Below are 23,966 nucleotides of genomic sequence, written 5' to 3'. Positions count from 1 at the left end.
AATCATCCACACTACTTTGTTTTATTAATTTAATGTTAACTGTTGCATATTATTTATAGAATCATATAAAAGATGTTGCAAGACTCCGTTGGATCAATGCCATATCCCTTCTACTGGTTTTAAAGCCTTGACAGAAAGCACGTCTTGAAACTTGCTCTGGGTACAAGCACATGGCAGTAGCACGCAACTCGCGGACTCTAATTGTTTTCTCTTTGATTCTAAATCACCTGTACGTTGTACAACAAAGAAACAATGAATCGTGCGTGATAAACGTTTCATAGAACAAAGAAGAATCTGAAGTGAAATTTATATTTCCACTCTAAACTATTAATTTCTACTATCTGAATGCTTTTCTGCATAAAATATTTTTGAATAGCTGCAAAACAGTATAAGCATAGCTGAAACCACATAAAAGAACAGAGTGTTGCCAGTCGCTTGATTAAGGCCAACAGAGCCCCTAACACGAGCGTATACAGCAACGTGGAAATCCAGTATTCTGAAGAATTCGTGACGTTTTCATGACATCACGAGAACGGTCATGAATCAGCTAGTTCCGATTTAATGAATGAGAGCTCGCATTCTATCGATCTGCATGCTGGCAAGCAGATCGGTTTCAGTTAAACTCGCCGACAGTTCAAAGCGAGTACGTAAGCTCGTTGTTTAAAAGAAAGGCGAAGTATACATGCTGCAAACAACGCGTATATCGCGTTAGCATTCAAGAAGAGTAGATAATCCAAATCGCAAACTTTGATTCTTGTAATCGTGTTTGACTTTTTTATTTATTTTTCTTCGTCGCATCACAAGGGAAACACGGATCAAGCCAAACAGAAGAAAGTTGTTTTGTTCAACAACATCTACCGCAAGAAACCATGCTGAATCTTCCTGTAAAACATTAAAAACATATGGATACTAGTTGAATGTGCAATAAACTGTGAATTAATGAACAATGACTGAACCAAAAGATAAAGATAAGAACGATGAAATTATCTTCATGGACGAGGTGGTTGATGAAGTAACAGAACCTCTGACCTCCGACAACTTGGAAGCGATGATCAGACCACGCTATGATTCTATGTTAGAGACAGACAACACAAACAATCCACGGCCAACTTCCGGACCTGAGATCGACGACCTTGAACCGGACGATAGACCGTCAATAGGGTTTGATCATCCAGGCGTAGATGATGGCCTTTTGCCAAATGATCTACGACCACCGGAGATTCCAATTTCAGGCGGCAGAAATCCATTCTTTCCGCTGCCACCTGTTTCAACGATACCTGATGTGAATCTCTATCAGCATAAGAAAACACTTGCCCAAGGGATGATGGATTTGGCTCTCCTGTCGGCCAATGCGAATCAATTGCGCTATGTTCTGCAAACTGACGGCGGGCACCCATATTATTATCCATCCCTAGTTATGATAGCAGCTAGCTTGTTACTGCAGATTGCTGTGGGTATAGGACTGATTTGGAACAGCAGGTATAATGTGAAGAACGACACTGAAATGTGCAAAGCTGCAAGAGCCAACAATTACACTGTAATCGGTATATTTCTGGTGACAATTTTGAATGTTTTCATCTCATCATTTGGTGTTATTGATCAAGTGACTGTTGCAACTACATGATCTAAGGACTGCTAGTGAAAGTATGTTATAAGATAATAAGTGATTTATATTTTTTTATTTTTTTATACAAATCAAACTTGAATGGAAGAAGGTATTGATTTCAAAATATCTTTTAATTCCGTAGACAGTTCTTCCTTTCTCTTAGACAGATCTTCCATATCTTTGTTTACTTCAGCAGAAATTTCTGTTAACCAATTTTCCATTTCTTTATTACCGTCTTGAACTTTTAATAAACGTGATACACATGTAGAAGGAGAAGTTTGAGAAGCCTCAGATTCATTTTTGGAAGATGAGCTTTCAAATCTTTCCTGTGTTATATAATGTAATAAAGAAATGAATTTTGAAATTTCATTCCAATTAATGTCATCTAAACTGGAAGTTAGAGATTTATTGTGTTCTTCAACTACGGTCACCTGCAATTTTTATTATCATCGCTTAATTATTTTTTGCAATATGATTAGTTTTTGATATGTAAGAATAAAATCACACTTTTATTATTTACCATCCATTCAAAAAACATGTGTTCTTTCTTTAACCATTTCATGTGTGTATCTAACAAACCACCAATAATGTTTAAATTCTTTAAATATCTTTTATCCTCATTAGAAGGTGCCTTCTTATTAATTGTTGATATACGTTTTATTAATGCTGATTCTGATACACTGAGATGTGGTAAACCACTGACATTAATACTTGCAGCATGAGCTTTGCTTATTAGCTTAGCTTTTTCAGAAATTAACTCAGATATCTCTTTTAGATTGTAATTTACTTTACCATTTAAGTATAATACATTATTTATTTGTGCAATCAATGACTCTGGTATATTGCACTCTGTTTCTTTTTTCTAAAACATAAATAATCTAGTACTTCTCATATTATAGTCTAATTTATTTTATGCTTGGCTAATTACTTTTGAGTTATTTGGATATGCACACTCTCTTCCCAGTACACTATTGGATAAATTTATTCTAATAATAACATTTAGAACATTTTGTGTTCCAAGAAGCCATGCGAATGCTAATAATAATTGTCTGTTATTTTTACTGTCTCTGTTTAAAGCATAAAACTCTATGGCTGGATACTGTAAATATGCAAAATACAATTTTGTTCCCCAAATAATACCTATATAAAAAGAAACTGAACTTGTGAACAAAGGCCATTATGAGAAACAATTTGGAATGAAGTATTAATGAAATTTACCATACTGGTGAAAATCAATTTCGATTTGCTTTTCTCTCACGGCATGATAACTTAAAGTATTTAATGTTTTCCAGAATTCCTCGGTCTAGAGAATAAAAAAAAGAACAAATCATCGAGTTAAAATTCGTCATTTTACGAATGTTGCGTGCCAAACATTACGTAAAGGTTATACGATACTGCGCACGACACTCACGATATTTTCGGCTGTACCATTAAATTTTGTCAATCTAAAATATTCAGGTTTCATTACGACATTGATCGATGAATTTAAATGCTGACATAATAGTGATAAAACGCTTTTGATATCGGACATTTCTTCAGAATTTAAATGTAGCTATTGTAACATATGTAGTTATCTCGCGCGTGGTGATTTCAGCTGATTCAGTGCGCATTTTTTCTACCTAATTAAAATATTACAAAGTTCGATTTAGTCTCGAAACGAATTCAGTTTTGATAAAAAAGTACTTTCTTAGTAAATTGCTTGAAAACTTCTCCAATCATGTTGTATAATATAAACCTTTCAGTATAATTCTATACATTTTGCACTCACGGTGCACTAAATGCCTTTTATTGTTCTCCAAAATGGTATTGTTTGAATCACAGAACCGGTTAACTGCTACTTCGAGCTTTTCAAAAATAAAGAAAACTTGCTACATAGTATTAACAAGTGGCAGTGACTATTTATAGGCTGTTAGCAATGAATACAGTTACCTGCCGATTTCCTTGTTGAGACGCACAACCGTAATTACGCTGGCGATAATCACTGCACTTTTATCCTCGCTCAGGTCAGAATGCAGCACTTCCTTCTTATACTGGGTGTCCCAGAACTCATTTTCACCCTGTGAAGGGGTGGTAGCTGGGGTGATTCTGAACAACTTTTTCCTTTGCGAAAAGGGAAAAGTTTTTGAATTATTAAGCAAAAACACTGACCAATCCGAGTGCTTATAGCGCGCGGGCTTAGGGTCGGCAGCGTCGGCTACGAAAGCGGGGCTTGACGTCGGTCGCGAACGAACGGTCCCTGTTTATGAATCCATAGTCACCGACGAGATACTGTTAAAGACTGCCATCCCCTGTGTTAAAGTTCGGTACGCCAAGTGGGCCCAGTGGGCCTGGGGTACGATCGGTAAATAGGAATGATGGATAATGTAGAATAGTGATATTACCCATTTTACCGCCGAAAAAAACTTATACTACCACCAACGAGATGATTTAGACATCGACGAGATACTGTATCTCGTCGGTGTTTAGGTTTGTCACAGCACAATAATTATCTTGTCGGTGCTCACAGTTTCTGAAACCCCACCTGTTTGCGGATGGGAAAACCATCGCTATCTGTCGGTAAGTCGAGGAACCCGTTCGTCGACTAGTTTCCGCGGTTTCCCGATAGCTGGCGCTAGCGCCCCTGTTTTTGAAACTTAGTCCGTTTTTGACGAAATAAGCAAGTTTTGGGCATTTCCAAAGCCGCCAAATGATTTTACGACCTCCAATACATAGGAAAAAATGTAAAGCATTAAATAAATAAAATCTTGAAAAATAAATAAACTACAAACAAATTCTTTAATTTACAATCGCTGGTTTAGATCGCCATTTTCTCTGGGGGGATGCTAAGCGTGCTCGAGGGTATAATACATTCTTATTTTGTGAATTGTATACAATAAAACTCTAAACTTTAGAGAACCTGATAGGAACTAAGTAGATATATGAGGAATTTCAATAATAGAAACATCTTTTTTTATATTATATTGTTAAATGGTTTTGACATCTAATTTCATACAATCCTATACCGCAGTTCACCGGAGTTCATAACTGCGACGCGCAGGTTGGAAGATGGTGAGGGAATGCAGCGAGCTCTCTGCTAATCGCTTTCCACTTCGTTTGGGAGTATCGCCAATCAGGGCGAAGATGCGCACTAGAGATGCGCGAAGAACGAAAATTGGTCTTTTCGTAGTTATGGACTCTGGTGAACTGCGGTATACATTTTGACAAAAAACACATCAAATGTTTCATTGATAGGCCGAATCTCAAATAAATTTGATTGAAATAATGTCAGTGGATCATAATGAAAAGTATATCTTTGAGGCAGAATGGTACGACAAAATAGCTGCGATTTTAAAAAAGTTTTACCTTTATTATTATCCATATGACAATACAGTCGAATTGGTAGGTTATAGATACTTTATCATGTTTATAGTTCTATACATGAATGTTTTATTTAATATTTGTACCTCTTAGTTCGATACAAAAGCTAGAAAAACATTTTTAAGAAGAACACAATGCGAGGGGATAGAAGCAAAGGATTTTTACGTAGGTGCTACCGTAACAATATTTTCACGAAATATAAGAATAACAGATTACGCGGATTGCGTTACAAGGACAAAATTGCAAACAAAAACTCAAAAGTTAGTCATTACTTTTTATTCTTTTAAAGAAATTTCAGTGAATCACGAGTTATTAATTTCAGAACATTTGCTATGTTGAAACCAAATGTTATTGATAAACTGGGAGAGATATTAAAACGTATAATTTCTTGCAATTTTCATATTGCAAACATTAAGATGATTAAGTTAACTAAAGAAGAGGCAACAGAAGTGTTCAAAGATCAAGTTAATACTAATATAGCGTGAGATATAAAGTAACATTTTGTACATCTTTAAATTTCCAATATAAAATTATGATTTTAAAACTCTTAATCAGGTATGTTGTAAATCATCTCAGTTCGGGTCCTATTGTGACTTTAGAATTATTAGGGGAAAATGCAGTTGCACGTTGGAAAGAAGTAATAGGGCCAGAGGATAGCGATGGAGCACGCTTAACGGCTCCCTCTTCTATCAGAGCATGTTATGGAAAAGATACAATTCACAATGCTGTACATGGTTCTGAAAATGAAGCAGCTGCAGCAAAAGTATGTATCACTGTTTCTATTGTTTATATCAAGACTGTGATATAATTTTCTTTTTCAGGAACTGCAATTTTTCTTTCCTGGTCCAAAAAGCACAGAAAAGGGACCACCTAATACAGCAACATTACAGAATTGTACTTGTTGTATCATTAAACCACACGCTGTTCAAGCTAAACTAACTGGTACATGGAAATATACTTTAATATAATATCAGCTACATTACCAGTTAACATTAACATAGTATGTTTATTAATACAGGAGATATCATTGATGATATTCAGAAGGCTGGTTATATCGTTTCGGCTATACAACAATTCTGTGTGAATCCATTTGATGCAGAGGAATTTTTAGAAGTTTACAAAGGAGTACTTCCTGATTACGCGGTATATTAAATAATTATATGTATACGTTCGTTTTCTGAATAGGAGTAGCAATTCTGTTTGTAGGCTATGGTAGGAGAACTGCAGTCAGGACCGTGCATCGTTATGGAAATAAAGCATCAAGATGAAAAGTACGATGTTCACGGAGAATTTAGGAAACTATGCGGCCCTATGGATCCGGTAAGTATCATAGACTTTTTCACTTGTTATCGTATTTATGTTACTATTTTTTATAGGATATTGCAAGACAAGTGAGACCAGATACTCTTCGCGCAAAGTATGGAAAAACCAAAGTACAAAATGCTATACACTGTTCTGATTTACCAGAAGATGGAATACTAGAGGTAAACTATCAATTCAAATGTAATTGTATATCTTAAGATTTATCACTGTTTATTGATTTTATTTAGGTGGAGTACTTTTTCAAAATTCTTGACAGCAATTGAATTTCAAGAGCATGTAATTTATACTACTTTTTTACAATAAAGAATGCTTAAACAGATGTCTTTGTTTTTCAATTATCCTTCTTCATTTAACTATACTTAATCACAATATTATAAAAGTTCGTCGACTTGCTTAGATTATGAAAAAGGTCGATCACTCGTTTATGAGTTTTTCTACATCTCGCGCTTGTTATTGCTTATGTACATAATTTTCACGCGTTCGTTTGAAATGATTACTACAGCCAGATAAGATTGTAGGCTCATCAATTAAGAGCGCTATAAATGAAACGATACGATTAATTCAATGAAAGCTTGAACTTGAGGCATGTGGTAGTGAAATTGTTGCTTAATTTATGCAGTGAAATTAATGATGACTAAATTATCACACGCAACCATTCATCATCTATTACCACCCTTCCAGAAGATTGTTGAAAGATTGCTGGCACTGAAAAAAAAGGAGACCAATTCTTCTCAATTTCTCAGTATATTTAAATTAGTCGATAAGATAAAAACGATACGGTTCATCGTTCTTAGGAAATAAACAGATGTACGTATCTCATTTAGAAAGAAATAAAGTAACTCTGCATCGTGGGTAAGTTTACACGGATGATTATTCGAAAGTACCGATAAGGTATAACTAAAATTCTCTAATTAGTTTACGTTCCTCTTAATGACTCATCGTGTTTAATTTTTGTAAATTAGTATAGAAGGGAAGGTCTATGCTTGAGGTATCGAAGAAGAAGGATAAAATCATGCTATAACCTAATCCCGCGTAATCGGTTAGTATTAATGGGAAAGCATGAATTTCGAATTCGTTACACGGTATATTCAATAACGGCATAATGACGTGTGTCACGAATTGAAGATACCTGTTGCGATCAGAAGTTAAACATACTAATTGTAAGCACTAGGATGCAATGGGATCATTAACACGTTGAACGCCACAGTGAAATTGGGCATTTTTTATGGGACGTATTAAAGCTCTAATTATTAAGAATAGTAATAATTAATTTTCAAATTTTCAAATCTCAAGCTTTCTATTTGCCATTTCACATTATTTGTACCATAGCAATATTAATACAGCTCCCTACCCTATATCCCTAATGTACCTGTAATTCTTAATACAGTCGCTAATAATCTCTGTTGTTGATGCGACTATAAACTCTTAATTAAAAAAAAAAATATTACTTAAAATAATGTTTTTCTATTTTTTTTTTAATTATTATTCAGGCGTGTGTAAGTTGTGTTTTTCTATTTTTTTTTTTATTATTATTCAGGCGTGTGTAAGTTGTGGGGCCGGTCACCGGTGACCCCCATGGCGTCCAACGTGTCAAAAAAAAAAATTAAATAATCAACGTTGCCATTATACGAGGTTTTTCTTTCTGAGATTTAGAAAAAGAAGTTGAAAATGAGGTGATCGAATGTTGTTTAGCGAGAGAAATTGTTCCGAATTTTGGCACCTTAAAGTAGCTTAGAAAGCGTCCTCGATAGTGTATCGAGAATTGCAAAAGTAATCATGTAATGACCCTGTTTTTTGGAGGTGTGCAGTAGAGATTGAAAAAGCGAATTGAACAATCTCTAAATCTCTGAAAATCTTATGTAAATGCATCGGTGCATCGTAGAGTATCGACGGAAAGTTTAACGAAAGGATTGATCCTCGAGCTGCACCGATGTTCTCCATTAATATTCCCGGGAAAAAGGTTGGAAACCAGTTCCTAATCGAGCGCGTTAGTATCAATGAACAGAAGAATCGGTAGTACGTTCAGTTCACTCTCTTACTACTGGTGGAATTAATTCTGGACAGTTTGAATAAAAATATTCTTTATTCCATATTTATGCTAAATCGATACCGTAATATTTTCATTGTAATCTATAATGTTTATACTTAATATTTTCACACGATTTCGTTAGTAAATGTTTCAAAACATTACTTTAAAAAAATCTAAACTGTATTGCTATTTTTGTTTTTGGGCCTGGCAATACGAAAGGACAGGATAATTTTTTTCTACCTCTTTTGATATCTTGAAATTGTAATTTTTATTGTATATTAAAAGTATCGCTATAAATGTTCTTTTTACTGATTTTTTTATATAAGGGACGCCCTAAAATTAGAGAACAATTAGAATATAAAATATAAATGATTATATATTAAATAATTTGAATAAATGCGAAATTTAAGTAAAAATTTAAAACTGTCCAGAATTAATTCCACTAGTGTAGATCGGCGTACATTAGAATACGTGTATTTTCGAGCCGGTGCGATCGGGTCTGGCAGTAGTGCGCTCGACAGCGCGCGGTACGGACCCATTGGCAATCGGCACTGCATTTCGGGTCTTACGATCGAATTTCAACCAAGCATGTACAATCGAAATCGTTCGTTCAAACTGTCCGGTTAAATCTCTCCTTCGGTTACTATCCGATTTCCTTTTCGATCGAGGAAGTACCATAGATTTTGTGGACGATTCGTAATTCGTCGTACCGATTCTTCGGCCGGAAGCGAAGTTTTCCTTGCTCACAGGAGTAATTTTTCGTATTTAGACGGTGACAGAAGGTAAGTTTGTCATTTTTCATTTCATCGACAATTTTAAATTAATTAAAGAAAAGATGAATTTATCTGTCACGCTATTTTTTAAATAACACTTTCGTATACTAGCAGCGAACGAGTTAAAGAATGATTATGGTCTTTTAAAACGAGACACCATACATAACATATGCGAAATATAACGGCATACAGGTTTTACCGGTTCCTTTTTTTTCTTTTTTTTTTTTTTACATCGATTCAAATTCATACACCGATTTAAAGAACGGATTAAATTTCCATTTAAAAATGCTACAATAAATCTGCAAACAGTTTCGACGATGATCGACTGGTCAAATCGTTAAAAAGTTTAATAACAGCCTGGTGATTGAGAAAAATAAGGTGGAAGGTATAAAGAAAAGTGGTATTCGTCGATGGCGTATAAATTGGCCACGCTATACCGATGTAAGATGGTGACGCGTGTCTGACGGTACTAATAATGTAATTTGTTAGTTCCTTTCAATCCTCTCGACGGATCTCGAAGTTGTGGCCGTATGTAATAGGCAAGAATTTTCAATAAACCGTCTCTTTTCTTTTTCCCCGGCAATTATGTTACCCGGTGTTTTGACGGTAGCGACGCGGATGGCTGTTCGTGATCGTTTCGTTTCTTATCAATTGACGAAATAAGCTGAGAAAATTTTGAAAAGTTCGCTCGGTGAGAACGAATCGTTTCCGGTGGGTATACGGTTTCATAATGCCATTTGAAACTAAATTAGTCGTGCGATTTCGTGTAAATTGTTCAACACCTTGCGCGATGATTTTTTTCGTGGTAACATTATTCAGAGAGGTGATTCCTTAACACTAGATTGCCAATTTGACTCATTTTTCTTTATTTTAATTAGAGATTTATTTTTAAAAAGCCATTGTAATTCCAATTATTGAAATAATCGTTATTATTATTATGTTGTCTTGTCACTTTTCAAATATTCAAAACCGCGGAAAAATATTCAGATTAACTACATTAATTAAGAAGGTGTAATACTAAAGGCACTGAATTAATTTGTACATCTACTATATAGAAAAACTTAAATAATTTTTTTTAAAACATATGTTGGGTTTTAATAGAATTCTGAAATGTATACAAATTCATTCCGGAAATTCCTACCCCTCCCAGCTCCTTAGTTCCAAAAATCCATATGTGCTATATACCTATTTTGATGGATCCGTCAATTAAATTAACTACATTAATTAAGAAGGCGTAATACAAAAGGCACCGAATTAATTTGTACACCTACTATATAGAAAAACTTAAATAATTTTTTAAAAAAATGTATACAATTTCATTCCGGAAATTCCTTCCCCTTCCCACCCTTTAGTTCCAAAAATCCATATGTGCTATATACCTATTTTGACGGATGCGTCAATTAAATTAACTATATTAATTAAGAAGGCGTAATACTAAAGGCACCGAATTAATTTGTACACCTACTATATAGAAAAACTTAAATCATTTTTTTTTTAAATGTATACAAATTCTTTCCGGAAATTCCTTCCCCTTCCCACCCTTTAGTTCCAAAAATCCATATGTGCTATATACCTATTTTGACGGATGCGTCTATTAAATTAACTATATTAATTAAGAAGGCGTAATACTAAAGGCACCGAATTAATTTGTATACCTACTATATAGAAAAACTTAAATAATTTTTTTCAAAAATGTATACAAATTCATTCCGGAAATTCCTTCCCCTCTCAACTCCTTAGTTCCAAAAATCCATATATGCTATATACCTATTTTGACGGATGCGAGTCTGGCAATCTAGTGTTAATTGTTTTCAGCTGTGCATTATCCGTAGGTTTGATCAGTGACGTAGATCGCACGAATTGTCGCGGACTACATACTAACAATGTAATTTGTGAGTTCCTTTGAATGCACTCCTGAGGAGGGAGGATAGGAGCCATAATAGTCGACAGGCTGAATGCACTTGACCCGGTTCGTCCGCGTCTTCGTCGAGGCTTGATATGCCACTAGTGAAAGCGAAATTGAAATCGAACACTTGATCCGTGGTAAACCTTTTTCTTTCTTTCATTTTTTTTTATTTCTTCTATCTATCTCCTTCTTCCTAACTGGCTGCCGATCGAACTTCGGACATTCAGGTCGCCGATTTGTCCTCGATCTCCGTAGATCTTTCTGCGCGGTTCTACGGTGCCTTATTAGGAAACTGCAATACCGAAAGGATTTACTTTCAACCGTATAGATATTACAGTTAATACTATTTCAAAAACCGAACAGTAGAGTTTCCCTATTAAAAATCTTCAAATCCTTCAGTCAACGATTTCTTGATTGCTTTAAGCAATTTCTTCTTTTTTTTATGGGATGAGTAATTTGTCCTCGATTTTCACAGATCTTTCTGTACAGAATTGCGAAACTGTGAAACGTGGAATCTGTAATCAGTCAGACCTTTCCTCTGTAATTACTTGTACGATAGGTGATTAACGTCCTTAGATGAAACTCCACGGTTCTTCTTCGCGAGTTACCGTGTACATATTTCTTCGAGTATTGCAGATCCTTAATTGGATCCTTTGATGGGATTGCACGATTTTTAGGTCGTTCAATTGTCCTCGATTTCTGTAGATCCTTTTACTCCATTAGGGAGTTGCAACTGATTAATTCATTAACTAATTTATTAAAAGGAGCCGATAGTTAAGTGTCATTTTCTTTTTATTACAGCTGTTCATCGACTCTTGTAACTCTTTAATTACTCGAGTCACTATAAATTCTTGAGTGGTTGATTAATTAATGCACGACAGTAGTTGATCGAGTATAAAGTATGCAACACATACATTGTTTCTAATCAACTTCTAACTGTTTCAAAGCTATTCGTCAAATCACATCATTAAAAATCTAACTTCGTTTGTGGATCCGCATTTCTTTCTAAACAAAGTGGAATATCTAATAATAAGCTGCTGGTGAAACTCTTAAATCTACATGGAGTTTGGTAACGGTTTACGTAATGATAGATCTTACTTGTTGTTAAGAAATCGATGGACCAACGTTGTATAAAAGAAAAGTACCAATAATATTAATAAATAAAAGTAAACTTGTTATTATTTCAAAACAGTAGTCGAACTCAGGAAATATCCCTTTTAAAATTTTTTAATTAATCTTGAAGAGATAGGTGGTTTGTAAAATGATTCCTTCACAGTTGCATAATTCTGATCCGATTACATTTAGATTCTTTGTGTCTATTAGTATTAGGGCTGTTAAATGTTTCTATATATGTATCATAAAAAGTTATGATATTTAAATAAAGATAGACAGAAACCTTTGGCAATGTTTTATTATTTGGTTTTATCGTTACTTTCTCTCGACACAGTATTGATTTATCAATTTTTCTGACACAGATTTCTAACAATGAATAAAATCTATCATTACGTAAAAATGGTTTGCGACAACCGTTACCAAACACTATGCAGATTTACGAGTTTCTCCTATACCAAAGAAACATTACGCTTATTATTATTAGATATCATGCTGTCATTACCTTTATCCGAGATTCATAAACATTTCTATTGAATTTTTGCACCCAGAAGACAAGAATAACGAGAATTCTAGTTAAATCTGGTTTAAGTTCGAATTACACTAGTCACTAGTCCACTAATTACTAGTCACTAGTACACTAATTCCACTAGTGACTAGTGGAATTAATTCTGGACACTAAAATTTTTACATAAATTTCGCATTTATTCAAATTATTTGATATATAATCATTTATATTTTATATTCTAATCATTGTTCTCTAATTTTAGGGCGTGATTTATATAAAAAAATCAATAAAAAAAGCCATTTACAGCGATAGTTTTAATATACAATAAAAATTACAATTTCAACGCATCAAAGGAGGTAGAAAAAAATTTTTTTAATTAAAATTTTCAAACATTTACAAACGAAATCGTGTGAAAATATTACGTATAAACATTATAGATTACAATAAAAATATTACGGTATCAATTTAGCATAGCAGAATATACATTTTCAGCAGAAATATGAAATAAAGAATATTTTTATTCAAAGTGTCCAGAATTAATTTCACCAGTGTATATTCAATTTAAAATGAATTCTATAGTGGTGTTCAACTTCCACGTGGCCTTGGGTCGTGATGACCGTGTCAAGAAGCTGAAATCAGTATGAGAACACCATACTTGTTTCGCGACCCTCCTTGTAACCAGTGCCTTGAATAGAAAACGTGTCCCGGGTTCTTCAGCTACGCTACTTCTGTACTGCACCCACACAGTGATATTGCTCGTCTTTACGAACCTCGAATCGTAAACGATTCTTCAAATTCGTCAAATTCAACAAATCGGTCGCTGTCTCGAGAAACCGGAGGAATTGATTTTTTGTCACTGCCTTGTTTCTTTTCCTGCTTCTTTCGACTCGGAGACGACCCGGCAATGGATTACGAGATACGGCACAGTAATTACCGCGAATTGCCAGCGTTGTCGGAGCTGAATGTTGGCCCATTACAAATGTAATTGCATAACTCGTGCATCAGAGGACTTTGTGGACGAGCCGAGTGCTAAGTATCCTCTTCCTCAAACATTCTTTCTCCCCTCTTTTTCGTTCCTTTATTTACTCTTTTTCTATTTTTTACAACAAAAGCGCGACAATGTAGAAACGTCTGCCAACAATGTCCCGGAGACAAAACATGTCTAATCCCTGAAGAAATTATGCTCACTTTTGAAAGATTTTTCAATTAAAAAAACTATGAATCTCGAGTTTGTATATTTTGTAGCACGGATGAAAAAAAAAAAAAGGTAGAATCATCATCGCGAGGATGTATGAACGAGCAATCAGATTAGCCTTGAAGACGATGATAGCCTTTAGTTGGTGATTTGAAGGAAGATATAATGACAAGTAAAATTTGATAAACGAGTACTGTACGAGGTAGATGTTCGAAATATCAAAATTTATGAATTATAAACAATGACAATAATGCATTGACAGAGATAAGTTTTTTTTTTTTTTCGAACGAGGTTTCTTTTCACAGCATTGGAATTAACGTGCTCCGTGTCTCCGGAAATGAACATCGTCTGCCACATAAATATTACTGCGGCCTTCAATTCCTTATATCAGCGTTCATGCAACAGTACGATTGGAAAAAAGCAGGAATTTATGGGAGAACTTGTATCTCGACATGCATCTCCATTCGCAAGTTTTATCGAAGGGAGTTTTAATGTTTCATTACATTCTTCTTCTTCTAATGGTATTGGTAGAGATCAAAGAATTCTATATTGCTACTTCGTTCGCTACTGGAAATCAATAAATTGATATTTCTTGGCTCGCTGAGAAATGCAATTGATTCATTTAAAGCCGAGAAAATGAAGATTGCGATCGTGTAAATGATAAATGACACCTATGTACAGTGGGTTACAAAATTATTCGCTCACCGTTTAAAACAGAATACCTCATTTAAAGTTCGACCAAGTGACTTGAGGCTTTTTGAGAAGCTATAAAAATTAATTTAATTAATTACTTTTGCTGTTTTAAAAAAGTACAATCTGTTGAAATAGCGAAGGCTAATTTTTCAACTTCTTTGTGTGAAGATTAAAATATGTCTTTCGTAGATTCAAATAAGTTATTAGAAACGTGGCTAGTTCTGTTCTTAGAAAAAAAGTCGCGATTTTTGGAAATTTTAATTACTTGTTACTTCTAAGTGTATTGACCTATCTCGATGGAATTTTCAGCACACACATAACATACTTAAATTTACAAATGTCATATTGTAAATTTTCGTTACAGCTCAGATAGAAAGTTAAAAAATTGCCTTTTACCATTTCTTTCCCGATTTCGCCAAATTGTAATTTTTTAAAACGACGAATGCACATATCTTAGTATATTAATTTTGTTTTAATAATTAAGATATTATAATTATAATTACAATAATTAATATATTAGAATTAGAATTATAATAATTATAATTATTATATATTAATAATTAATATAGCTTCTCGAGAAACCTCAAGTCATTCGGTCCAATTTTAAACGAGGTATTCTGTTTTAAAAGGTGAGCGAATAATTTTGTAACCTACTGTATTATATAGCACGCAATCCTCCTGTTGATTAACTATCTCTCTTCCATAAATTAAAGGTACAAAAGGTATAAATCAAAGTGGTTACAAGTATCTTCTCTACAAATCTAACAATCATCTGAATACTTTTCTGCAAAGTGAAAGGGTAAAGTTGCAAATGAAATTCAACAATTTTCCGAAGAAAAAGAAAAACTGTCGATTACAGCAGTAATTTTGTTTAATTTCCAATCAGTTCTGAATAACAATACGTGCGATGAAATTAAAACACAGTTGCCATTGGTCTGTTTGTAAAACAAAGCATGGTCGCGATATCGAAGTGTTGGTTTACGGATTGCTTCTTGAACTTCGTACATACACGAGCTTCTGTTATCGTACGCTTTGGAAACAATCGACGATTCGATAAAGGAAACATCGAATTCGAATGAAACAACGCGGTATAATGACTGGAACATTTGATCGCATATTCCGCATTGTGATATTTGCGATATTCCGCGCAGGTAGAAATATCGATTCTAAAGTAGATCGTGTACACGACTACGATGATGATTTTGCAGAAAAATCTATGATAGATGATCGAGTTCTATCCTCTTTACCTACTTATTTTCCTTCCATCCAAATTTTTCCAACATTTCATAAAGAATTATGAAATTCTCGTTGAAAGCCAAGATCAAGGTTTCAGACTGACATTATCAGCTGTCATCAAGAGTTAATGCACGATAATGAGCAATTTGAATAAGACTGATAAATAGTAGAAAAGGTACAACGTACGGGTAATCAATCGGCATTTGCCGCGTAAAGTGCAATTACGCAATACTGTCGTGCTTAATTAGCATCGCGTAACTCTGTCGTTTCCGTCACTAGATTCGATCTGAATTATTCATTCTTTCCTGATACAACACGCAAAGTATTTATACATATCTGTTTCCAATGTTTCGTTATTTTAAATAATCTATTTCATCTTAAATAGAGCAACCATTATCCATAGGTGTATGTATTAAGATTCAGGGCAATTATATAAGACAGGTATCTTATTCACTCGATGTACATCGTGTAACGTAGCTCGCATCATTTATTGAAGCTTTATCTAGGTTTTTCTGGAAGATTTCATGTCTTCCTGCAAATGTTTTAAAATTTTGATTTAAAAAATCTAAACTGTGTTGTTATTTTTGTTTTTGCGCCTGGCAACACGAAACGTCGCATTATATGAAATAGCTACTCAGAGAATGAAATATTAATTTTTTTCTACCTCCTTTTATTATGTTCATCAAATATAGCTGCTCCTTTTTCTTTAAATTTAATTGTGAAAATTTTTTTATTAATAAGATTAGTAAATTGACTTAGATTTTTGATAATTAAATTATTTTTTTATTGTTTAGTAAGATTTATATAAAAAATCTAGTACATTATTTTCAAAGTTTGGCAGAAATAAATATTCTTTCGAATGTTTATGTTACAGTGGGTGATCAAATTATTAGGGCCATGGTAGGAAAAGTAGGTTTTTACATTGAATAACTTTTAATCAATAATTCTCCACTATTAATATACAAAAACATACTTATGAAAATAAACAAATACATTTAACAGATTATATTTACATATGTATGTATACTTCTTTTCGACATACTTTCGATGCATTTTAAACAATTCATTTTGATTGCTTTATTTCTAGCCCATACTTCTATCAAACGTTCAATCAATTGACATTTATTATTAATAATAAATATTTCCACAAATTTTCGATGGGGTTGAGGTCCGAAGAATTTCTAGGCCAGTCAAGAACTTTCACTTTTTTTTCAACTGTGTATCATAATTTTACAAGTATCAATGCATCATAAAAAAATAATAAAAACTCCTTTTAATTTGGTTTTCATTTAAGAATGAATGATTTTTATGTAAAATCATCAATTTATGCGAATGACTCTGATAATTTAATCACCCACTGTAGACAGCTCGTCGATTATTACACGTGCCGCGTTGAAAGGACGCCTGGTACAGGTATTCCAAATATAAAATAAGATATTTCTTAATCTTTCTTTTTTAGCCGGAAGAAGAAAAAGAAGCATGCAACGGTGACGCAACAGCGTTTAAACTTTGCTTGATGCTCAGTATCATTCTTAATATTTGATTCGAAAACACACGCTCTTATTACTTACGAAAGCTTTCGCGAACGATCGGCTACTCTATCAACGACAAGATGATGCTGATCAAGAGCTTCTTCCGGAGGATCATCAAAGACTTCCGGCACAAGGAGTTGCTACCTCTTAAAATGATATTCTTCGTTCAAGCATCGAGTAAGTACTCATTTATTATACCCTTTCTTCTAACGTTTTAATCGTTTATTCTTTCCTAATGCTTTTAGCGCTCTATGTACTTTATCCATATCTGACGATCCACATGAGGGAACTCGGTATAAACGTTGAGGAAACAGCTATAATGAGCGCGATAACACCGGTAATCGCGATGGTGATGCCACCCCTTGCAGGCATGTTAGCCGATCGCGTAGGAAATTTCAAAGTAAATCAACGAAAACGAAACGTGAAATAATAAAATATCTATTTGAAGAAAAATATCTAATGTTCAAGGAATTTTTATTCAGATTTTATTATCTCTATTCTCATCGTTCGGCGGTTTGGCGGCACTTTTATTGCTGCTCGTCCCGATTGCCAGGATAACCGTGGAATTTCCGAACAGGGTCGTTATGGATCTCGCATGTACAGGGAACAACGGGTTGCTATACACGATGAGCGAAAATCATGGCTGCGAGACGAAATTGCAAGGAGAAATTTCAACGAGGATCGAGAGTTGCGGGTAGGTAAGAATGATTCTGATTCAAGTCCGAATACATTTCTCTCAAGCTATTTGCTTTCCTTTCGGTAATTCTCTTGAAAACGATGTGCAAGATTCTTTTTTCTAGTTACACCTGTCGATTCGATATTCATAATGATACTGATCCGCGGACAATTGTGTTATCGAGGATGTACACCATCAACCGATACAATTCCGAAACTGGTGCATCCTCCTCGTTTAAGTTTTCTATTGGTCCAAACGAAATGCCACCGGTACGTACGATAAAGGAAGGTTATACAGGGTGTTCGACAACAGGTGGGAGATTTTTTAAGGGGTAATTCTAGGGATTAAAATAAGACGAAAATCAAGACCAACGAAATAGGGTTTGCAGTTTTAGTATCAAATAATTAACGTTTAAAAATTCGAGTAAAAAGCGCCTGAAACCTGCAACCTGCCCAGCACCGACGACTGAACGTCAGGTCAGCAGGGGTGGGTACAGTCATAACCAAGAATCATTGAATAGTAGAAACGTACCTCGTGGTCAACGACCTTAGCCACTAAGGCCACATCGGTGCCCGTAAGATCACCGAAGTCAAGCTAAGTGGGCACGGTTTCGCCAAAAGATGGGTTACCGTGTGCTGTTGGTAACAAATAAGCGGGTAGCGAATATGAATAAAAATGAATAAAGCGAAAATGTATATGAATGGAAAAATTAAGAGTATAAAAAAGATGTAAAAGAAATGAGAAATGGAAAAACTATGGATGATTTGATATAATTGTACTAGACTATGTGCGGATTAGAGAAGAATTTAAAAAAAGGCCCGCTGATTTTCGTTGGGCAATATAGGGGGGGAACCCCCCCTTACTGAACGCCATCTTGGGCTACGCCCAAGAAAAGTCTATTTGTAATGTAATGTAATATAACTTACCTCGTGCTATTCTGTTTCTCGGTACTGCAGCATTCGGCTTTCTCTTCTTGATTATGACTGTACCTACCCCTGCTAATCTGACGTTCAGTCGTCGGTGCTGGGCGGGTTGCAGGTTTCCAGGCAGTTTTACTCGAATTTTTAAACGTTAATTACTGAAAAACAAACCCGCAAACGTTATTTCGTCATTCTTGATTTTCGTCTTATTTTGATCCTTAGAATCACCCCTTAAAAAATTTCCCACCTGTTGTCGAACATCCTATTTCGAACACAATGCAACGAAGGGTTAATAAAATTTCTCACAGGAGAAAGAAGAAGATATCAGAGAACATCGGAAGTTAAAGAACAACGAGTACTTCAAAACGTCGATACGACAATTGTCTCAGAACGAGTATTTCTTTCCGTCGAATCAATTATACGAATTTTCCTGTACAGTATCGGGATTTATCGAAGATTTTGAAACGTCAACCTTAAACACCGCTATGTCAAACAGGATCTATGAAAATCGTACACTCTGCGCCTTTAATCCAATTATAGCGCACAAGGTGAATAAATGCATTAACATAAATAAAGTGGTACCTCGGTATACGTCTGCTTTGGAATACGCTACGACATAAATAATATCTCAGAGGAAAAATTAAATTAATAATTAAATATATTCGGAGTTGATGTATTATTAACTTACTGACTATACAAGTAAGGATATCATACAGGGTGTCCCAGCCCAAGTGTGACAGTGCTGTTATTCCGTACAAATTTTTCACTTCTGCCAAAACATAGTTCCCATTTTACCGTATAATTTCCATATCAACAATTTTTTCTGTCACACTTGGGCTGGGACACCCCGTATAACAAAATATGGGAAAAGTTGGTTTGATATACGTCCTATTCGGTATAAGTCCAAACATCAGGAACGGATTAAGGTCGTGTACCGAGGTACCATTGTAATTAAAAATTAACTTATAATTTGAAACCTTAAACATTTATATATTTCCCAGGATAACGTTAGCCTCGCCATTAATTATTATACCTACAAATCGAAGCTAAAGAGTCTCGAAGCTACCGAAGAGGATCGAAACGCAAAGAGGCAAAGATATTTGTCGGAAGAGATAGCCTGGAGGGGAAGAAAATTTCAGAAAATCACTTGTGGAAATCCTGATTTAGAAAGCGAAAAAATCACTCTCGATTTACCGCTGTTTAATTACTCCGTCAGTTCAGATCCTTACAAGACATTGAGCACTGAAAATTGCAGCAAAAGGTGCATCGTTACTGCACCTCGCAAAGAAATGTGTTCGAATATGAATACGGTTCTTGAATACAACGTGGGAGTTACTTTTTGGATGTATTTTGCCATTAGAGTATTTATTGGTTAGTGTTTACCATTTTATTTAACGCTGGGATATCACCACTTATTACAGGGGAATTCCAGAATCATAAATTACATCATACATCACAATTTCAATGAATGCCAATGTCTGTTTGTCAAATTTCGAACTCGTATATTTTTCATTGTAGAATTTGAAAATTTGAGAATTTAAGAATGCATTTTATAATGGTTCAAGTTTCTTCACAGGTGTTATCGGTGGCACCACCTTTGCCATGTTCGAGGGTGCAGTGATCGCGATATTACGGGAACAGAAAGCTGATTATGGGCTTCAAAGGATTTATGGCAGCATCGGTGGTATGATATCATCGCCGCTCTCTGGACTTCTCATTGATTATGCAAGCACTGGCAAAGGCTATACCGATTTCAGGTAATTTCGATGCTTCTCGTTTATCAGTAAACTTTTACTATTTTCTACGAAATTTTGATACCATAACGTCTATGTGATATATCCCTATAGACCAGCATTTTATTTGTACGCTGCTTTAAAACTGATGTCAGGATTGCTGATGCTTGCTATTAATTTGGAATTCAAATCGCCAGCTACGAACGTAGTTAACGACGTTTTCACGGTTTTAAGGAACGTCGAGGTGGTCGCACTTTTTATCGCCTGTTTCATTCTTGGTAAGGCGTTTGCAAAAATGATGCGAGCCAAGGAATATTGTTAAATTTCCTTCCTTTCGATTTTCACAGGAACTGCTTGGGGATACATCGAGTCGTTCCTCTTTTGGTTGATACAAGATTTAGGAGGATCAAGATCGCTCATGGGTATCACCATAACCGTAGGCGGTATAGCTGGTATACCATTACTGGTACTATCTGGTCCAATCATATCAAAGATCGGCCATGCCAATGTACTTTTTATAGGCTTCGTTTTTTACGCCATAAGACTTTGCGGTTAGTATCCATCCTTAATTCGGTATCTAACGTATACACGATGAATACTAAATAAAGTCAGATCTTTATTTCTTACAACTTGAAATTCTAGCTTTCTCATTTTTATTTCTATTATTTCGCAGGTTATTCTTTAATATACAATCCATGGCATACTCTTATTTTCGAGGCACTAGAGTCGGTAACATTGTCGCTTAGTTTCACCGCTGCTGTCACTTATGCGGCCAAATTATCTACTACTACTACTGACAGTTCTATACAAGGATTATTAGGCGGAGTTTATTACGGAGTTGGTAAGTGAGAGTGAGGGTGTATTTCCGAAAGACTCCTCCACCCTAGGGCAGCCAAACATCGGATTTATAATAATTGAGGGACAAGAAATCGAATGACACTATTTTCAAGCCCGGGAAATAAACCGTTCTCGAGATATATGAAATATACTTACATTCGCTTGGAAACCAGATTGCGCATGCGCAGGAGGGAGTGAGACTGCACATGCGCAGGAATGAGTGAGACTGCGCAATGGTTCTTTTGCTCACTCGGAGGATCCTTTGCTTCCTCACGTGCTCTCTCAGCAGAACTAGAATACTCGCTCGTCACTCTTCCACTTTAATTCAAATTTTAAAGCTTTTATTCTTTGATTTTGATATTAATTTTTCTCGTCCCTCAATTACTATAAATTCGAAGTTTGGCTGCCCTCGGGTGGGGGGCTTTCGGAAGTTTCCCCGAGAGTGAATTGTATAAATGCTACGCGTTCTATCCTTTTAATTAATAATTTGTTAAATTTTTGTAGGTAAGGGTTCAGGGAGCTTGATAGGTGGTTACTTGATGAAAGCATTCGGCACGCGACCGACCTACAGAATCTTCGCAGTGATGACACTGATCACCGGCATAATGTACTACATTTTCAATGTCGCTTACTTGAAGAAACGTCCTCAAGTGGAAGGGAACGACATCGTGAAAAAGAAACCGAAGAAAGTGGAAAATCAAAATGGCCTGGAAAGTGGAATCATAGAGATAGGGCTAGAAGAACAGAAGCATCATCGAAACGACGATGAAAATAACGAATCGAACAACCTAACCGGCATCGACAACAAAGCCTTCTCCGAGGAACAAGATAATATGAAAGATGAAGAAAATAAGAGGAAGAGTAACATGGAAGCTGTCAATAACGCGAAGAATCTTGATAAAATTGAAAAAGTTCCTGTTGAAGAGAGCAAAAAGAAATTCGGAGCGAAAAGGTTGAAAAACGCGCAAACCGATGAACGAGAAAGAACGAAAGAATTATTCAAACCGAATGGTACCACGAATCCAAGTTTTGAGAACGATGATCAATGCAACGTGACTGTTGAGAGGCAACCGGAAGAAAAGAAATGAACATGTTCCTCCTGCGATCTCGATACCCCTCTCTTTCTTTTTTTGATTCAGTCTCACAATCTATGAAACTGATTGAAGACATTGCAGCTGCTAATTATAATTTTTCGAATAATTTCAAACAAAAATTCAATCTCTATCTTCGTTCGAATAATTATAAAAGGCACTTCGTATTTCTCAATTTTTGGTCAATCGAATCTTCACAGAAAATCGTTCAGGATTATTCTGAATATCGTGCATGTACTTCACCATGTTAAATATCGAATTAACGATATTGTACATTTTCTTTTTTAATTACTATTCAAAAATATGTGTGTAATATTCCGTTTCTAGGCTTAAGATAAAGTCAGATTACTATTTTATACATACTTTCTCGTAGAATAGTGTAAAATAAATATAAATGATACATTTAGAATTTAGAAAATGTTTAACACAAATATGTTTGTTGCTGTTACTTGAACGTTATATATATATATATATATTTCTTTATCAGTTGAACAATTTAATATAAAACTAACGACAATTAATAATTTAACGATTGTTTATAGTCTCGAAAATTATACAGGGTGTCTCACTTAAACGGATACAGAGCTCTTATTCCATAATTATTAATGATACAAAAAATTGTTGATATGGAAATTGCATGGGAAAAGGGGGTCTATGTTTTGGCCGAAGTGAAAAATCTTTTGCATTATTAGTTTAAGAGATGGTTAAGTTTTATTTTTTAAATGGAACCATATATTTTTTTCAGATCATGTAATAGTGCTTCTCAAGACGAATTCCTTAAACTATAATGTATACACTTGATTTTAATCAGTTTTCAAGATATAACGTTTAATTTCCCGATTTTCAGTGGATACGACTCGATTTGTGTGGCAAGTCGTAAAAGCGGCCCTATTGTTGCGGTTTCTTATTCTTTGGGTCTGCCGTTCCTAGCGTAGACCCCCACTGTGGCACTTACCGCTACAATAGGGTCACTTTTACGACTTGCTACTCAAACCGAGACGTATCTACTGAAAATCGGGAAATCTGTAAACGTTATATCTTGAAAACTAATTAAAATCAAGTGTATACGTTATAGTTTAATGAATACGTCTTGAGAAGCACTATTGCATGATCTGAAAAAAAGTATATGGTTCCATTTAAAAAATAAAACTCGACCATCTCTTAAACTAATAATGCAAAAGATTTTTCACTTCGGCCAAAACATAGACCCCCTTTTCCCATGCAATTTCCATATCAACAATTTTTTGTTAATAAGTGCTCTGTATCCGTTTAAGTGAGACACCCTGTATACCTCGCTAAATGTATTATCAACGCGGATCAATACAGCAATACAAAGAAACTTCCCTTTTGTAAAAAAAAAATAATTTCTCTTATTTTATACAATTTTGTACAAAAGAACATAGAAAATCTCAACTATCAAGTACCTATGGTTAATGACGGT

The 23,966-nt window shown here is 34.9% G+C and overlaps 4 protein-coding genes across 5 annotated transcripts; 3 read left to right on the top strand and 1 right to left on the bottom strand.

The window, feature by feature from the left end:
• Nucleotides 1-946: 946 nt before the first annotated feature.
• Nucleotides 947-1,624, top strand: LOC117605880 (ninjurin-A). Its single transcript, XM_076689332.1, has one exon. It carries the CDS (start codon nt 947-949, stop codon nt 1,622-1,624), a length of 678 nt encoding a protein of 225 aa, XP_076545447.1.
• A 42-nt stretch (nt 1,625-1,666) lies between these two features.
• LOC117605879 (uncharacterized) lies at nt 1,667-3,153 on the bottom strand. Its single transcript, XM_034327670.2, has 5 exons — nt 3,018-3,153; nt 2,825-2,909; nt 2,535-2,746; nt 2,127-2,468; nt 1,667-2,037 (listed from the first exon to the last, which is right to left on the bottom strand). The coding sequence occupies exons 1-5, from the start codon at nt 3,135-3,137 to the stop codon at nt 1,696-1,698; spliced, it is 1,101 nt and encodes a 366-aa protein (XP_034183561.2). The 5' UTR covers nt 3,138-3,153; the 3' UTR covers nt 1,667-1,695.
• Nucleotides 3,154-4,739: 1,586 nt separating this feature from the next.
• Nucleotides 4,740-6,623, top strand: nmdyn-D7 (nucleoside diphosphate kinase homolog 7). Its single transcript, XM_034327669.2, has 9 exons — nt 4,740-4,984; nt 5,057-5,223; nt 5,286-5,444; nt 5,519-5,726; nt 5,785-5,905; nt 5,982-6,106; nt 6,170-6,283; nt 6,340-6,447; nt 6,514-6,623. Exons 1-9 carry the CDS (start codon nt 4,868-4,870, stop codon nt 6,547-6,549), a joined length of 1,155 nt encoding a protein of 384 aa, XP_034183560.1. The 5' UTR covers nt 4,740-4,867; the 3' UTR covers nt 6,550-6,623.
• A 2,181-nt stretch (nt 6,624-8,804) lies between these two features.
• Nucleotides 8,805-23,932, top strand: LOC117605903 (uncharacterized). 2 transcript variants are annotated; one of them, XM_034327703.2, is made up of 12 exons: nt 8,805-9,097; nt 17,196-17,445; nt 17,514-17,668; nt 17,751-17,962; nt 18,069-18,213; nt 19,173-19,412; nt 19,866-20,235; nt 20,441-20,621; nt 20,712-20,875; nt 20,945-21,148; nt 21,271-21,438; nt 21,939-23,932. In XM_034327703.2, the coding sequence occupies exons 2-12, from the start codon at nt 17,349-17,351 to the stop codon at nt 22,520-22,522; spliced, it is 2,520 nt and encodes an 839-aa protein (XP_034183594.2). In that variant the 5' UTR covers nt 8,805-9,097; nt 17,196-17,348; the 3' UTR covers nt 22,523-23,932. The 2 variants fall into 2 exon arrangements, with proteins under 2 accessions (XP_034183594.2, XP_034183596.2); XM_034327705.2 differs by lacking the exons at nt 8,805-9,097; nt 17,196-17,445; nt 17,514-17,668 and having other exon boundaries at nt 17,768-17,966.
• Nucleotides 23,933-23,966: the final 34 nt, after the last annotated feature.

The sequence above is a fragment of the Osmia lignaria genome, chromosome 2 (genome assembly GCF_051020975.1).
Source record: "Osmia lignaria lignaria isolate PbOS001 chromosome 2, iyOsmLign1, whole genome shotgun sequence".
In the NCBI taxonomy this organism is placed as follows: Eukaryota; Metazoa; Arthropoda; class Insecta; order Hymenoptera; family Megachilidae; genus Osmia; species Osmia lignaria.
This window is presented reverse-complemented; position numbering and strand designations above follow the sequence as displayed.

What these genes read in the sequence shown, in the direction of transcription:
- LOC117605880 (XM_076689332.1), top strand. Translation starts at nt 947, where the DNA reads ATGACTGAACCAAAAGATAAAGATAAGAACGATGAAATTATCTTCATG.
- LOC117605879 (XM_034327670.2), bottom strand. Translation starts at nt 3,137, where the DNA reads ATGTCCGATATCAAAAGCGTTTTATCACTATTATGTCAGCATTTAAAT. An exon ending in ATGGTACAGCCGAAAATATC is followed by an intron (nt 2,910 to 3,017) that starts GTGAGTGTCGTG and finishes TTTATTCTCTAG; the next exon opens with ACCGAGGAATTCTGGAAAAC. An exon ending in CATATCCAAATAACTCAAAA is followed by an intron (nt 2,469 to 2,534) that starts GTAATTAGCCAA and finishes TTTATGTTTTAG; the next exon opens with AAAAAAGAAACAGAGTGCAA.
- nmdyn-D7 (XM_034327669.2), top strand. Translation starts at nt 4,868, where the DNA reads ATGTCAGTGGATCATAATGAAAAGTATATCTTTGAGGCAGAATGGTAC. An exon ending in TGTTCAAGCTAAACTAACTG is followed by an intron (nt 5,906 to 5,981) that starts GTACATGGAAAT and finishes TTATTAATACAG; the next exon opens with GAGATATCATTGATGATATT. An exon ending in CAGAAGATGGAATACTAGAG is followed by an intron (nt 6,448 to 6,513) that starts GTAAACTATCAA and finishes GATTTTATTTAG; the next exon opens with GTGGAGTACTTTTTCAAAAT.
- LOC117605903 (XM_034327703.2), top strand. Translation starts at nt 17,349, where the DNA reads ATGATGCTGATCAAGAGCTTCTTCCGGAGGATCATCAAAGACTTCCGG. An exon ending in ATCCAATTATAGCGCACAAG is followed by an intron (nt 19,413 to 19,865) that starts GTGAATAAATGC and finishes TATATTTCCCAG; the next exon opens with GATAACGTTAGCCTCGCCAT. An exon ending in TGCCATTAGAGTATTTATTG is followed by an intron (nt 20,236 to 20,440) that starts GTTAGTGTTTAC and finishes GTTTCTTCACAG; the next exon opens with GTGTTATCGGTGGCACCACC.